General features: G+C 47.9%; 1 protein-coding gene across 1 annotated transcript in view; it reads left to right on the top strand.

The window, feature by feature from the left end:
* Positions 1-11,680, top strand: part of LOC119095589 (zwei Ig domain protein zig-8) — a 33,998-nt gene extending 22,318 nt beyond the window's left edge. The window contains exons 3-7 of the mRNA XM_037218445.1: positions 854-943; positions 2,402-2,522; positions 6,524-6,651; positions 9,829-9,997; positions 10,519-11,680. Of these exons, the coding sequence (XP_037074340.1) occupies positions 854-943; positions 2,402-2,522; positions 6,524-6,651; positions 9,829-9,997; positions 10,519-10,616 (606 nt within the window). The 3' untranslated portion in view covers positions 10,617-11,680. The remainder of the gene's footprint in view (positions 1-853; positions 944-2,401; positions 2,523-6,523; positions 6,652-9,828; positions 9,998-10,518) is intronic.
* The last annotated feature ends 5,817 nt before the right edge of the window (positions 11,681-17,497 follow it).

Here is a 17,497-nt window from a genome sequence, read left to right as displayed (position 1 = left end):
ATTTCATCCAGGCTACTATTTAGAGTGACCGTCATCCTTATTTGGGACTTCACGAACCCAAGGCTTAGCCAGGCTGTGATGCCGTGTAAAATACCTTAGACCACACCGGTTGTATTTCCAGTACTTTTGGGCGTTAAGTATACCCGTCGTTAACCTTAGCCGTCAAATTATTACATGAATTAAGGCCTGTGGTCGCTGTCGATATATATCGCTCCCCGTGATTGTATGTGGTGCCCGGCGACTGTCAAGGCACTGGCACGAAGAGCAAAATAAAAGAGCCTGTATTCTTCAGTGTTCGAACGGACCATCAAGGACCTGGGCGAACCCTGTGATGTCGTGGCCTCTGCGCTGGACAGACTCCGTGATCTCGCGACCCCTGTTTTGGACGAACTCTGTGATCTCGCGACCTCTGTTCTGGAGGAACCCTGTGATCTCGCGACCTCTGTTCTGAACGAACTCTGTGGTCTTGCTGCCTCTGTTCTGGACGATCTTTGTGACCTCTCGGCCTCCGTTCTGGACGAACTCTGTGATCTCGCGACCTCTGTTTTAGACGAACTCTGTGATCTCGCGGCCTCTGCGCTGGACGAACTCTGTGAACTTGTGACCTCTGTTTTGGACGAACTCTGTGGTCTCGCGGCCTCTGCTCTGGACGAACTCTGTGATCTCGCGGCCTCTGCTCGGCCTCACATCCATCTCCGAGCGACATGCCCTTTAGCATCCTTGATGCGCAGCTTCCTTCCATGAGGAAAGGCCTTTCCAGCGAACACAAGTGACGACTCCGTGAAGTAGCGAAGCAGACATACTGCATGTGCAGCTGCTCGGGTAGCTGATTTCCCTTACGTTTGGTTGGCAGGTGTCCTGGATCCGACATAGAGACCTGGCAATACTCAGCTCGGGTCAGAAAACGTACGCCCACGACAACCGTATCGTCCTGTACCACCAGGTTTGGAAACATTGTAGCGCTGGTGTGAGAGCCTCCCTCCCGCCGTCTCTCTGTGTCATTGGGTGTTCTGTGAAGGATGCACGCCGCATTTATGCGCTTAAGGTTTTAGTTATATTTTTGTGGCGGCTAACATAGGTATATGCCACTTTGATGCTGGTCTTGTTAAAGGTAGTGTTCCACATTTATGTGGGGTTTTGGACTGAAATGGCTATTTGAATGATTATTTGGTGCTTTTCACAGGCCCGTCCTTCCTAGGACCTAAACCGCTCCCGTTTCTGAGGTGCACGCTCGCGAAGATGTGCAGACTATTTTGTGTAGTCTATTTCAAGTTCACCTAGGCATCCATGGCGCCAAAATAACGGCATACAAACTCTTTCACTCGACTGGCCATGCGGCGATCAAGGCAAATAAGACCGTTGTCGAGTCGTTTATATCTGGCATAGGTGAGCACGATTTCCAGACATCACGGCCGTCAAGGGGTCTGAATCAAGTTTGTGCAAGCTACAATGAAACAATCAAACAATGACGCATTGAGAAGCATATTTACTAAATGGAGGAATTGTGTTGTCTAAAACAGTCTTTTTAACTTAAAAGTATAGCAACAGTCATAAGTGAGCTTATTTCGTCACACCTGATACTTGCCTCAATATATTCAATGTGTAAGTGTAAGCATTTCATTTAAACTTAACTCTCCGCGAATATTTGAGGAACCGAGCTTTCCAAAGCAAAGCAAAAAGAGTTGTGCCTATTTGCGTGCAAAGGCCTACTTTACGATGACATCAGACCATGGTTATCTCTCCATGTTATGACGTTCCCCTGTCTAGAACTAGCCCCACTGTCCTGCCTCTCTCCCGACCTGCTTCGGGAACAGTTCTGGTTCTCCGTGTGAAACACGCATCCTCTGGTTCATTCTCGAAAACAATACGCAATCACATCGTAGTCAGAATATCCCAAATAAAATGACCTAATCGTACTAACGTGGAGTTGGCCAATCCAGACACGTTTTTGGAACTCAACTAGCTGATATATCAGGGAAATCTCTGTTTGATCGAACTTTTCCAGCGAATTTCATTTCATTCCATCCCATTATTTATTCGGTACCGGGCTGCCCGTGAACAGCCCGAAGCATGGATCATCGACAGAATCTTAAATGATTGCCATCACTACCAAAACAACCTGTCCTACATCTGCTGTCTCAGTTCGTCCGGCGAAATATTCTGCAACGCTTGAGACACGAGTCGGTCTCCCGATTCAAACCCCAGCGCGTTGCCAGCGGCGCTGAAGAGTGGTCACCATACCTGCCGTGGTATTCTTAGCCAAATTTTATTGTGATCGCCGCTTATGTTGCCACCCTTGTCTGAAGCCGGGGTCGTCGAACTTTTTTCACTTGACAGGAATGAAACCCGACGCTCACGATCCTGAGCCCGTCACCCTGACCATTCGGCCATGCGCCCGCAGCCGGACAGCAACGAGTGGGTGCTGAAGATCAAGTACGTGCAGCCGAGGGACGCCGGAGTGTACGGGTGCCAGCTGCCGACCGCGCCGCTCATCAGCCGGCCCATCCGGCTGAATGTCGTGGGTCAGTTGGCCGACCGGTCACCGGTGGTGAGGGGGAGGGGGGCTGGCCGACTAGTCACGGGTGGTGAGAGGGCCTGGGCGACCGGTCACAGGTGGTGAGGAGGACCTGGTCAACCAGTCACGAGGGGTGAGAGGGGAACTAGCCGACCGGTCACGGGTGGTGAGAGTACCTGGCCGACCAGTCACCGGTGGTGAGAGGGGAACTAGCCGACCGGTCACGGGTGGTCAGGGGAACTTGGCCACCAGTCACGGGTGGTCAGGGGGACCTGGCCACCAGTCACGGGTAGTCAGGAGACCTTCTCGACCGATCACGCGTGACCGGGGTAGACCAGAGGCTGGTGGTCAGAGGTGAGGTGCAAAGTGGCCACCGGGCGGTGGGGAGGTCAGGTGCGTCAGTGATACGCAAAGGGCAGGGCTGCCGATGAGTGGTAGGGCTGGACGAAATCGCTGGTGTGGTCGGCGACCGACCAGTGGAGGACTGTCACCTTGCGTGGATATTACTGGTCAACAATTGTCGCGGAAAGGAAAGTCACGTCTGGTGTGGTCGGAGGGGACTCGGCATTGTGTAGTGGAGTGTGATAGGGTGAGGTCACTTCAAGACCAGGAACATCCGTGGTGGGCCAGTAGTGTCCAGGTATGGGCGGCCTTGGTTTCAAACCCGTGCAGTTAGCGATGGGAATATGCGGAAAGAGCGGAGCCTGTTTTATTTAGCGAGTGACCCACACCGAAGTTGCACTTTGTTTAGATTTGAAATACCCACACCCGTTCTTCATTCTAGATTGAGGGCCCCCAACCATCCCGTAAGGCAATGACCCCAAATTTCTCCCATGGACCAGCGAAACTCATTTTGCCTCCAGGTAAGCGTAAGCGGGATTTTATTATTAGTGCAAAAGTGAAAAACCTGTAAACATACTCATCTGTCATTTTTTTGTCATGGCCTACATCAAAAGATCTTATTTTAATTGTCGGCATACATACTTATCCTCAAGACCACCACAAGCATCCAGAAACCTACAAAAATAAATTTCGATTCTAACCAGCCAAGTTGCCAATTTCACAACGAAACACTGGCATATACACTAAAAAATGGATAGTATCACCTATTACCACGCACCATAGAAGGAATATGAAAAGCAACATTGTCCATGGCCAGTAGGCACCACAATAACAGCCCTGCCAATTCCATAAAATAGGAAAATTACAGAAAGGCCCTGTCCCGGTCGCTCATCTTACCTCTTGAAAGCTCCTAGAAAATAATCTGCTCTTTCCGGTGGCTCCTCCAAGTTCACCCAACCCTCTCAAAGTTCGCCACAACCTCCTTCATCCTCATCAGAAATTAAAGGTGGTTCCTCGGAGAAAGGCCACCTGTGCATCAGAGCCCCTTCAAGAGCTGACGACATGGACCAGTCTCAGGCGATCTCCGTGCACCGACTTCGTCCTTTGATTGGTTTATTTTGAAACCACTGAGCCTGTCCATTCCGTTGACTTACTTGGCTAGAGCACCCGCCTTCCGGTCCACCCACCCGAGGCGGTATGGGCTCGAGTCGCCTCAGGCGCACAGATGTGGCCCGCGGCCAGTGGCGGCGGCCGCACTAAAGGTCAGGTGACGTCAGAGGGCAGGACGGACCGTGCCTAGCACTGTGGTACGTTAAAGTTTCGCCACCAAATTCAGCCGTCCAAATACGGAACTGGAATTGAGGGATCTAAAGGTAAAGACAATGGCTCACACAATAAGCAATGCTTGCTTTGATCCCAAAAATCAATCCATTTACAAGGTACGAGTCAATTTTTTTTTAAAAATTCACTCCTCGACAGCTGATAATTAATTAAAATGTGGCTAGCAACACATGTTTGTCTGCACTCCACGTAAAAGCCACCTTGAGCTTCTTCAGGGGTTTGCGATACGGACCAGCCTCACGCAATCTCCGTCCACCGACTTCGTCCTTTGATGGGTTTATTTTGAAGCCGCGGAGACCGCTGGGATGATTTGTTGATCAATGTTTTGGCGTGGTTCACCTCCTGGCTAGATAACAAATCAGGGTGTGCCCCCCGCAGAAACCGCTGTTATGTGAAGTTATGTCATTACATATAAGGTCCAAGCTGCATAAAACTGGATAAGTCTGCTTTTTTGGGTTTTCACGAATATGTTTTAGAGGTGCAGCACAGGGTCATGTTTTCATTTAAATTCAAGGATTGGGTGATGTTCGCTTTTTTAATAAGTCCTGTTAAGTTGAATCCATTAGATGTACCTGCACATCGTTTGTGTTTGCATGTGGTTTGTAATCTCTGTGATTTGTGGTTTAATTGACAAATTGTGGGCAAAATCCAGTAATACAGTTCGGCAAAACATGCCCGAGAGGGGCTAAGCAGGGCTAAATGGCTACACTTGTCTTGTGGGTGGCTGTAACTGGGGCTGGAGCCCACTTATTGAATAAGGAACTACACCCATGGCAGCATCCACCACCTCCGTGGGAATGGCTCAGAATGGCTCCTGCTCTTGTGTCGAGATTGCATTCCCTGTTCAGCACGTATTGTTAAGTAATAGTACCTGACAGCAGTTTGAATGGTTACTAAGCTTTGGTCTGCTCTTAGACCTACGACATGTCATGAATTATAGTTTATGAAAGGACATGCATTTCATAACTGGTAAACTTGATACCGAAATGAAAACATTTGATATTTGTTCACTTGTAAAAAATATACTCTTTCTCTATCAGCATATCTTACCACCAATTGCTAACTAATTACGAACAAATTTGTGGTTAAGAAAATGCGACTGGGTGAATGTGAAAAAATTTGTGGTTAATAAAACACAGCCGGGTGAATATTATATGTGGAATACCCGCCAATAGCCGCAACGTAAGCAGCAATACACGCTTAAACCATAACAGACTTTTTAAGGCCGCATGCTGCAGACCTACTGGTCTAAGAGGAGCCCACAGGCACACTAACCCACCATGAGGTCGTCATCAGTTGTCATTTAAAGACTGTTTACGATGCGACTGCTACGTGTCGTGAATTCCTCCAAGAGATTAACAACTGCCGTGACTTCCGTCACAGCAACTGCTATTTCTCACAGCAGCGATTTCGTGAATACCATATGACTTTTCGCGACGCTTGCTCCCAAAGGCCCCTTTATCGACAACGCAAGCAGTGTTTTATTTGATTTGTGTGTGATTTAACATCGTTATTGAAATCCATTCGCACGAGTATTTGCACTGCGACTGTCCATTCAACGTTGCTGATGAATGCAAATGACCGCCAACGTGAACGCAAACATGCATTTTTACATATATAGTTGTTTGAATTTGCATCCATGCATTACTGTATTCTGGTGAATAGACATATATATATATATATATATATATATATATATATATACATATATACGTACATATGCATACAAAGCAGTACAAACTTGATGGCAACGACAACGGTCGCTATCATTTATGTAATTCGTCAACGTTTCGATAATTTGCGTGTCATCATTTCGACAATTGAGGACAAATACTCAAAAACATCATGTTGTCCTGTTTATGATGCTCGATGTAGCAAAACGTGGACGAATATACAAAAGATAGCGACTGCTGTTATTGCCATCAAGGTTTTACTTCCTCTTTTTGTATGTGTATGCATATTAACACACACACACACACACACACACACACACACACACACACACACACACACACACACACACACACACACACACACACACACACACACACACACACACACACACATGTTTATATATATATATATATATATATATATATATATATATATATATATATATATACATATATATATATATATATATATATATATATATATATATACATATATATAAAAAAGGACGTCTTCATGTACGGACGCATCCATCAACACACCTGTGCGTGCGCATTTATTGAGACGTGCCAGGCTGTTTGTACTGTGCTTTGATGGCGTGCGGCGACGTTGGCGGCGAGGTTTACCGGCCATAAATGTGTTTGCCGCCGCCAGTGCCCACAGCTCGCGTCTTGGGCGATGGCGAGATCTACGTGGACGTGGGCAGTACACTGAATCTCACCTGCACAGTATCGCACAGCCCTGAACCCATCGAGTTCATCTTCTGGTACCACGACCGGGCCGTAAGTGAGCGCCGCCGCGCGCCCGGGCTTCGAGAAGGGGGGGGGGGCAGAGTGTTGAGTTTCGATTTTCTTGATGTTTGGGGTGAAGATGGTATGTCATGTAAGCTTCCTTAGTTCAAGAGTCGCACCACAGTGCCTTTGGGCTTATTGGAATATGTCGGCAGGATGGATCATTACGTGCTGCCGTATCCGACGCGGAGAGTTTACACCATTGTGTCTTTTGGTATTTGCTCGTTTTTTTAATACTGACTTTGAAGCACCATTCTGTATGGCGTTGCTGTCTGGTTGGGAATGTGCAATTTAGCGAAGCAAGTAACGTATTCAATGCTGGATTTGTGGCAGTTGTAACGAAGGGCTGTCTGGGTGCTAAATATTGATATATCGTGGAAAACAGCTGGTATAGATCATGACGTTCCAACGTGGGATTTTGAAAACAGCGCGTGAAGGTACATAATCATTAGCGAGCTGGCTGCCTCAAGCGTGCTTTTATGCGACGCTGCGAGACGAATGGAATTAATCAGGAAAAAGATAAGCAGTAAAACGACATTTTCCAGGAATCGTCTCCGCGTGCCCACGGAATTTAAAACGGTTGAGCGTCATTGCTGACTAAAGTTCGATCGGATGCGGGCCATGACTTCAATTTCGGGGGATTATCTGTAAGCCAAGCGCGCGGATAAATTCGCATTTCAAAGGGCAAACGGACGAGGTGTGGCATACCAACCTCGCGGGCTTCAACAGGGCCAGTCGTGGAACGGAGCTAAATTCTGCAGGCCCTTTGGCAAAAGGCTTAAAAGAGCTCCGAGCCGCTGCGTTTATATCGGTTAGCCGGGGTTCATGATCGGGACGAGGGCACGTGCGGCACGTGCCGCCACGTGAGGGCATCTCTTCACAGACTGGACGGCCTGGGTTAGAGATATGCCAAACGCGCCACAAATGGATTTCCGGCTGTCTGACTACGCGTGGAAGTCATTACCTTGAGGAATGTTCAAGGCTGGCTGATGTAAGCCCTGATTATTCGAACGTCTCTCCTAATCGGTGTTGTTTTACAAACAGCGCCTCGTCTAGTTGTTTTCTGGCTATCGTCAGATGCTAACTGGTCTTGCGGAGGTCCTGAGGATGTTTGACATGTGGTCAGGCGCATACATGCCACAGCATTGGATTGCTTAACGGCAAGTGTTGATGACTGTACCATCCGATATTCAAATGCATCGTGCTGCAATGTCCAAAAATGTAAAAATAGTGAAATGCGCTGAGTGCATTTAAATATTTGACATCAGGGTGCATGGACGCAGAAATGTATAAAAGCATAAGGCCCGGAGAACTTGGGAAAATATGTGGACGGGTTATGAAGGAAGCTGTTAAACTCTTACACATTCACATGTACCAGCGTTCTCAATTTAAAGCCAGCTTGTTTAAAGAAAATTAAACTGAAGACGATCCGTATTCATCCATGGTCATTTTCTTCATAGATAGTGTTCCACCATCGCAAGCGACCAGGACATGACACATTATGATTAATCATAGCATATCGGGACGAACCAGTGGGCCAGATGCGCGATCAAGCACCGGAAGAAACAAAATTTTGAAAACGCATACGTTCAGCCCCATTGTGGTATAATGCACATGAAGTTCCTTGTCAAGAAAATTAGCATCACACTTCCACTCACTTCCCACTTTCGCTTCTTGAATATTCTGATACGTGGCTGTGCAAGCACGTGCGATCCAGCATCCAGTGACCTGTGATAAACGTTTTTTTTCGCTGTAAAGCCAGGAAAATATTCAAATTTGGGAGGCAAACCTTTGACATCTTTGTGCCTCCCGATCGCCGATTTCAGACTGAAATACATTACAATAAAGTATCAAATCCAAAGCGAAGCAGCCCAATATCAGCCGCATTTAAGCCCAGGAAATAAGAATGTCTCCTCCAGTGAGGGTATCATTCATGGATTTCTACGTGCACTCAGCTTGGCTGTGTAAATTGAACGCCCCATATCAAAGCGAATTTCACATAATATGCGCCGATGTATATCACCTTGCTGTTCTATGAATATGATATCGGCGTCACCTTACCCGTGATGTGTCGCTCATAGGCGCGAACTGACCAAGTTGGTCGAAGTGCCTCTTAACACGCGCTCGGGTGGGGGATCAAATTGCCTCCCCCAACCCAAAGGTTTTCCGGAATTATTTCCGAACAGCGCGGCGTAGCCGCGCCAAATTTTGCATAGATGTAGACAATTGAATAGCAGATGGCTTGACATAACAAATTTAGATGTACCTTGTATGGCAGGTCAAATTTAGGCCATGGTTTCAGCGAAGGTAATGTCTAGGAAATCGTCCAATCTGATGCAATGACGGAATGTTTGACGAAGTCATACATCTATGAGATGCTTTTTTAGGCACCGCAAATATTAAATGAGCAAATGACGTTGACCTGAGGTCAGGTACGAAGGCCAGACCGAGGTCAAAGCCAACCTTATTTATTTTTCTAGAGCTTGCTGTATGGGATAGTTTGTGGTTTCTTATTCCAAATTTATTGACAGCAGGAACTGCACTATACACCTTCTATTGACTTCTTAGAGGTCAGAACAAGCTATTGACCTAAGATGATCGGGGTCAACATTTTGTTTTAGGAACATACTGCCGTAATCATATCGTACTGCCGAACATATCGTAATCTTTGTCGCTTATTCAAATGCAAAACTCAGAGCAATCTTGTATGATTCTGCTCGCCATGACCTTCAAGAGGTCAAACTAGGTCACTGACCTAAAATAGGTTTGTGACCTTTTGCTTAGAAGCAACTGCCTAGGTTCTGGGGAACTTTAAAGACCAACATGGCATTTGATTTTGTTTGACCTATTTTGACCTTAAGGTCATGATCTAGGAAGCTCAAACTTTGACCTAAGTGAGTTCATGTACAGGTCAAGACATTTGGTAAATTTGGTGTCCCTAGCTTTTTTAGTTCCCGAGATCTTAGGGGGGTCAAATTGACCCCTCACCCGGGCGACGGGCATCTAGCCGGCCACCCGGGCGCGTGTTAAACCAACTATCCGTGATGCACCGTTCATCAGTCAACCATTTACGCAGAGTTTGCACTTCCTCCATCACCTCGCTATTCGCAGCGTCCCCACCACCGTCCAGGGAGACTGTCTCCAGCGACCGCCTGCTGTCCATTCCAGGTGATCGACTACAACACGCCGGCGGGGCGAGTCACGGTCACGATGGAGCGCGCGAGCACCACCGACTCGCACCTGACCATCCGGGGCGCCCGCTCGGAGGACTCCGGCATCTACACCTGCAGCCCCTCCAACGCCGACCCTGCCAGTGTCAAGGTGCACGTGCTGAAAGGTACTGCGGCTCTGGGCGGGCCGGCTCGGCACGGGATGGGTCGGGCTTCAGTGCTGAGGAGAACTGAGGAGTGAGGAGTGCTCGTGAGTTGACATGGCGGGTTTGAGGCATTTAACCGTGTACTGGTACAGGTGGTCGCTGACGTTTTGAACGAGCGCGTGGTATTGGTGTTAAGCGGCGGGAGTTTGGGAGAAGAAACTAGTAGCATGAAGTGGTAGTGGCGTTTGTGTTACACAAAGAGGAATGCCATCAGCACGATATATTCAAAATTTGCGTCATGGTTTCCGTTATGTCACACAAAACGAATTCACGCATTGCGTGTCGTTTGTTTTTTCGCGCATTTTTTCTCTTGAACTTATGTATGGTTCATCACCCATGTTTTGTGCTTGGGGGAATGCTACAACAATGAGTCATCTGAGCTTCGAGAAAGGAAAGAATCCCTGAAGCTTTGAAAGGCCTATTCCTACTCAAACTAGCGTTATCTGCCAGCGCGTCGTACCCAGACTCTATGTTCGTTTCAGGGGAAAAGCCCGCTGCGATGCAAACCAACCGCTGCCCGAGCCTGGCCGCCTCGCTGGCTCTGCTGCTGCTCCAGATCGTCGGCGGGTTCCTCCTCTGAGAGAGGACGGCACCCTCGCCCGTCTCCGACGCGTGGGTAGAGGCTGTGTGGGCCAGCGGGGGCGGCCACGGCCGCGGCGGGGCGGCGGCGGCGGCCCGCTGCCAAACGCCGTCTGGGCGGGGCCTGCGCCAGTGGGGAAAACTGGTGGTCTCATGGGTGGCGGCGGACTCCGCGAGGACGGCCTTTCTGCAGACGATATGTGGAGGACGAACGGAAGCGCGCGTACCTGCGGACTACGACGAGGAACGGCGGAGAGGATTCTTGGTGAGGAGGCCTCTGATGGGAAGACTCATAATGAGGACACCCGACGAGTGGACTCGCGGTGAGAGCCCATTCATTGTGAGGGGTAGCTGCTCTAGTCATACGATGACTCTTCGGACACTGGCCACAGTCGCTGAGCGCTGCGGCATTTCACCAGTGTTTCACGCACCGAAAGTGCACGGTGAATATGCTTCCCGTGCGCCCGAAATGTGTGGCTTCTTCTGGTCGATGTTCAAGGTGGATGCGAGGGTGACTATTACTGCAGTGTAGCTGACGAGGTGGGACGTGCCGCAGGAGGGTGTCGACAAATAATCGCGATAATGCTCATTTTACGGTGAATCATTCGGCCCGCAGGTGTTGCTCCTTTTTAAGTTATTGCTGTTACCGCATCCGGTTATGACTGAGTGCATAATTTCACTGTCATGGACTATATGTGCATGCCATTGGTGCGTATATAGCATAAGATAATCCACATCTGTAAAGTATCATTGACATGTCGCCACGGCAGGGCTTCAGCTGTTTCCTGCTTTTAATTTTGACGCTTTGTTCGGAGCATAAGGGCCTCTGGATTGTCGGACTGGCTGCCACCTGGAGCTTTACAACGTTGCTCCTGGCCCTAAAGCGCAGCTAGCTCATTGGAGAGCGTACGGCAGTTGTATTCCGTTTGGGGTCGTCTGGGCTGCCGACATCGAGGACCGAATCGGAGCACTCCAACAGCATGGCACATCCAATCAGCGCGTCGCACGCGCCGTGCCAGGCGATTTCGGAAGTTACGGCCGTTCTGGCCGTATATCCAAACCGATGTTTTGAACATGTGTGGATGTATGAAATCAAAATATAACTCACTGTCGGGCCGGCGTATGCGGAGCGCATAATCGGGGTCGAATATTTAACAGCATGGCCTCTCAAAGCGAATTTTAGCCACATGTTTGATACAGGCGAGTTCCTCCGACCAAACCATGGCCGGAATTACCACTGAATTTTCTGACTATTTTAAGATCTCCGCATGCCTATGGAATATTTTTACCCCAGTGTTATTTTGAGAGCTGCGCCCTGGGCGGATTGGTTCATTTAACCGATCCGTTTTGATAGGTCTTTATTCTTCGAAGGACACATGATCACCTCCCCTCGGGTTAACACCAATAACGTCACGCGTCAGCAAAAGTCCAGGAATATGCGCGTATTTTTAGCGTGCGTGCTTGTGACACGCCAGTTAAGGTATCTGGTTTGGGAAGCGTATAAGTGAAGCGCTACTTTAGGATAATACCATCATCAAGCTAGCCATCAACTATTTTCACCCCGATCTGGCCACGGATAGTGGTAGCCTTACTTCCACGACCAACCAGGGCCTGACATTCGTTTGGCATTGGCCCGGTAGCAAACTGCACAGACGAACAATGCAATTATTGCAAGGCGCGGTCTTGTTGGCTGCAATTTGACCTTTGTGCTGCCAATTCCGCTCAGCGTTGCACGAGGTAATGAATGTGTTTTTAAGCTGCCCCAAGCCTTCTTAGCACAAAGCAGTCATCCATTCCCGGCTAGTTATGGTCAGCCCCCCTCCCCTGCGGTGGGGACGAGGGGGGGGGGGGGTCTCAGCGGTGGCCGCCAGCGTCTCCATCGGAATGAATGGGCCGGCATCGCCTGGGGCCGTGCGCCGCCATTCATCAGACGTATCTACCAACAACAGACCGCGGCGGCCCTTAGAAGAATATATCCAGGACGGTCCGCGCCCGCGGCCGTCCGAGGGACGATCCCCGGAACGGACACCCGTCATCGCTCATGGCAGGGCTTGGAATAGTTTGTGGTGGTGCTTCCACGGAGTCCGTCTGACGCGAGCGGCGCGGTTTATTTCGATTGTGTTGTTGCAGTCGTGTGCGATAGCCGTAACCGCGGGAAGGGAGAAAGGTGCGAGAGCGTCTCTGGTTCTGAGTCATATTTTGAGTGCATAACGGGAGCTCCAAGCACAACATACCTTCACGCGCTTTCGAGTGAGTAGCACATTTGGAAGATTTCTTGCATTTTTGTAGACAAATGTGGATCACTAGTTTTAGAGACCCTCCATATTTGCCTACCTCACTTCGGCTCTGGCAAAGCCGTGAAAAGCTTTTGACACTGGATCACCCAATCCAAATTTGAATACCGTGTGATGTGCACAGCTTTTCAGTAGCACTTTGAGTGCCACTGGATATGCAAGCTCGCAGTGCCGGGTAGATCACGTCCAGCGGTACGTTCTCACGCTACATTCTGGAAGTATTACACACGTTTGTGCATCATACCAGAAACCAATTATAAATGATTTGTCTCGCTCAATATGTCATCCCACGAAGACAGATTACCCGCTTTGACATCCAAAAATGAAATGGAATGAAATAGGGGCGTGAAACACTGACAGAAAACTAAAATATGTTTTGTAAAAGTTAAAAAATAACAAAAATTTCCCTTATATCTTGTCAGAGAGATACCTTACATAAGGTATGCACTAGACCATTCAGTGTGATTGAAACGCAGCACAAACGTCTCGTATGTACTGCTCTGCATCACCATGTATGTGGCAGGTATTTTGATCGTAAGCCAAGCGACAAGTACGCTCTGATCGGACAATGTGTCCTAAGCTGTAAAACATTTCTTTTATTTCGTACGTTGTTCCGCGCATTGGCGAGGAACACTTTTCACGCAGATAAGCCAGTAGTGATAGCCTTATTCCTAGGAGGAAACCAGGAGAATGGATATATAGGTGAGTTGATATTTTGGCAACATGCCTTTATCGAAATAATAGCAGATGCCAAATCGAAAGCTCTCTGCTATTGTTTCGATAAAGGCATGTTGCCAAAATATCAACCCATCTATATCTGCATTCTCCTGGTTTTTTCTCTGAGTAATAAGGCTCTTATGTGAATGTAATAGGTACCACATGCGGCACAAAATTCAAGCTAGATTTCTCAGCCTTGTTTGATCCTAATCTTTAAGACCATGCTGGGATCATTGACTGCCTTGACCCATTAGCTGACCAAGGAGTTCGATTTATGCTCATCAGTTGGTTGCTGGAGCTGTACGACACGCTCAGCTGCTGAGGCTGTGTGACGTCGCCTGCCTTCGCACTGACGGGTACCGCGGAGAATCGAACCCCATACCTCCGGTCTTCCGAAAACCCAGTGAGACAGCTGAGTTACCAGCGCCCTGAGCTGCGGGTACCATTCGTCATGCTTGCCGACAGAGAGCGTGGTTCTGTTGACTATCTAGTGCGCTGTACAGTTTAGTTACAATGTGAAGGCAGAAGAGTTTGAGCTGTACTGTTGGATTGCTATTTGACAGCAGACATGGAGGTGTTCTAAGACAAGGCGACGCGTAGGACAGCGCTGTCTTTAGAAGTCACAGAATAAATACTTCCCGGGAACTTAAGCCAATGGTTCTCAGTAAAGCTATGAAATGGGTAAGGATCTTATCAGTTTGATTCTTCACCTGGGCAACGGATTTCTGTGCAAAATCCAAGCAAATTCCAAACGCCTGACTGTTCACCATTGGTCATAGTCCCCTTTCTTAGCCTTGATTTTTGCTATCCTTGATTTGCCAAGGAAGGAGCCAAATATTTTTTTATCAGCCGGCATTTCGAATTCTGGTACACAGTGGTATCAGCAGCTGCCATTATAAGATTAGCGTGCCTGATAGTCATTTGCGTATTTTGTGCCAGCCAAACTTTGACCAGCCCACCATTCATGTAGGTTACATGGGTCAGCCCAAAATCTGTGTTGGTCTAGGCTGATGTGTCAGGATTTAATAAATGTTGTGCGCGGCTGGTTTGCTCGGAAAATAAATTCGTTCTTTAAGCACAAAAGTCCACTTGCGATGTCACGAACAGATAACAGCCGAGGCAGAGCCCTAGAGGATCTTGTCGCGTATGATCGTTGCTGTGCTTAAGAGATGGGATGATGTATGTTAAAGGATAGCACACAAGGCAAACCAGTTTGCTATTCATAAAACACAAATGCTGGCAAGCAAACAGTATGCGTCGTATTCCAGAAGCTTCAAAAATGTCACATTGGATTTGTTCATTACACAGTACAATGGTGTATCGTAATATTTGTCAATTGCAGCTTGTTTTCAGCATAGCTCTTTGGTCCTGTAACGCCCCATGTTCACATCAGTTATGCATAGTCGGTTAGGTGGCCACACTCATGTGGTCGTTATTTCAAGTTGCCAGGCAGGATTATAATATAGATGTCTTAAAGGAACGCGATACATGTAGTCACAGTCCTTACATGAAGCCATAGGCCATAAGCCAAGCCATCGGCCACAACATATCGGCACTCAGGGGTCATGACGCAGCCGGGATTCGAACCCAGGTCCCACTCGGGAGTCAGACGCGTTTAGATATGATAAGTAAGGTGCGGACTTAACCGCGGGGAGGAGACACCCTAAATTTAGCAAATATACCGCAAGCCATCTATCTATTGCTATTTAACTGCCCCTTTACCCTTTTTAAGTCAGTTTGTGACTTATGAGGTCAAGCTAGGTTGTTCGGGTCACGTCTACCTTGCATTGCCATGTGACATAGGTATTAATGCTGCAATCATCGGATACATGGGATTTGAATTGGTTCCCCTATTTGAGTTGGTATAGCTCGAATTGCACGCATTTGACGTGTCACAGTTCAAGACCACGCTTGCTTATAACGTCCAATATTTCCTGTTATTTAATGACTGCTCACGGAACGACCACGCGAGAAATAACGTTCGGCACAATTTGGCTTTTTCAGCATTACTTGAGTGTTACAATGCACCGCAAAAACCACCATCATGCAGATTTTACGAGATAAGGACCAATTCTGAACAAGCACACCCAGGATGTGCTAGACACGCATTGCTAATGTAATGATTATTCGCGGTCCATGATGGGGAAATTTAGATGCTGCATGCGTGTACTATAACACGAGCTAATGGCCTCATTTGATCTCTGGAAGATTGGTGTCGCTCGCGTGCAAGTAGCCGTTATTGAATCTTGTTGAAAAATAAATCGTCACTAATCAATCACCTCTCCATATGACATTGTCCAAGAAATTCATCACAATTAGTTCCATGATGTCCGTCAAAATAGCGTTGAAATGGTGGAACGCAATAAGAACATTCTTGAAAGTGTAAGTGCCCTAACTCACGCATAAATGTAGAACTGAACATGTTTGACTTAGCTTAACCTCTGATGACCTGACCCCACCTTTTTGGCACAATCGGGCCTGACATCGCTGACATCGAAACACTTACGCATCACAGTCACTCGCAGACAAGCTGTATTGTCGATGTGATGAGAAACCTGGTTGGCATGGCATACATAAATCGGCCAATAGGGCATATAGTAGGGTCAATAGGGCAAAAGGGCACCTTTTAAAAAGAGTGGTTAAAAATTGGCAGGACATGCAAAATGTAATCAAGTCAGCTGCTGGAAAAGTATCAGCAAGATATTTTTGACCTCTACCTAATGTTTCAAGAACAATATTAAAGGGGTCTGACAGGTTATGCCTCCTCGCCGAGAGAGGATTGATTCAATGCGTTTGAAGTCAGTCATCAGTGTATGTCACTTTAAGTTGACAGCGAACTGCGCACCATTGTCATTTTCAACTGAGTGTTTGCGTCCAGACGGTGTGGGAGGCCTCTGGCTGAGACGTCAGAGATCGTCTTCGGATCGTAAGGCCTGTAATCGGCTCCAGCCTGGAGTAACTTTTGTCGTCCCGCTTACATCAAAGTGCGTTGACATAATTGACCTTGGCAGTTTCGCGTGTCGATTCATGATTCGATATCGAATCACGACATCAATTATCGATATCACTATTAGCATCAAATATTTCAAGCTCTCTCTTCACCTCAATGGCCTACGAGCACCGTTAGTGATTCGTATGCACTGCGTTCGTATGCGCATTGGTGCACTGCTAGCTAGCACGTACTGCGAGCGCAGTTGAGGAACCCTCCCACTGCTTAGTCCAATGAATCGCTAGACATACCAAAGGAGAGTCTGCATTGGACGCACAGCGGCCAGGAACCTAGACAATCTGAATGCATTTCACTTCCTGGAAAAGTTGGACCAACTTTGGCCGTCACGAGACCGTCAATTACGCGCCGCCAGTGGCGGCCAGGGAAAACTCGCGTTGTAAATTCGTTACCCCGCCGACCGAATATCACTGCATCAACCTTTACGCCGGTCGGAAACAGCCGCTGTATGCCAGAAACGGGGCCGAGTTATTGCCCCGCTGAAATGGAGATTTCGTCCGTACGTTGAACCGCGGCGCAACAGGGTATCCGGTGTTTCTGTATTTGGGAGAGGAACCCTGTGATGTAAAGGGAGACTCCGTTGTGATATTTAATGCGTTTGCAACAGGCTCACCAGACGTCTTGGCCATAGCACATTTCAAGGTTCACTAGACGACCTGACCCCAACACATATCAAGGCTCACCGGACGACTTGACCAAAGCACATATCAAGACTCGCCAGACGCCTTAATCATAGCACATAGCAAAGCTCACCAGACGACTTGACCATAACATATATCAAGGCTCACAAGACGGCTTGACTCCAACACATATCAAGGCTCACCAGACGACTTGACCCCAACACATATCAAGGCTCACAAGACG

The sequence above is a fragment of the Pollicipes pollicipes genome, unplaced genomic scaffold (assembly GCF_011947565.3).
Source record: "Pollicipes pollicipes isolate AB1234 unplaced genomic scaffold, Ppol_2.1 Scaffold_4219;HRSCAF=4965_pilon_pilon_pilon, whole genome shotgun sequence".
In the NCBI taxonomy this organism is placed as follows: Eukaryota; Metazoa; Arthropoda; class Thecostraca; order Pollicipedomorpha; family Pollicipedidae; genus Pollicipes; species Pollicipes pollicipes.
The sequence above is the reverse complement of the archived record's forward strand: the minus strand, read 5'-3'. Positions and strand labels throughout refer to the sequence as shown.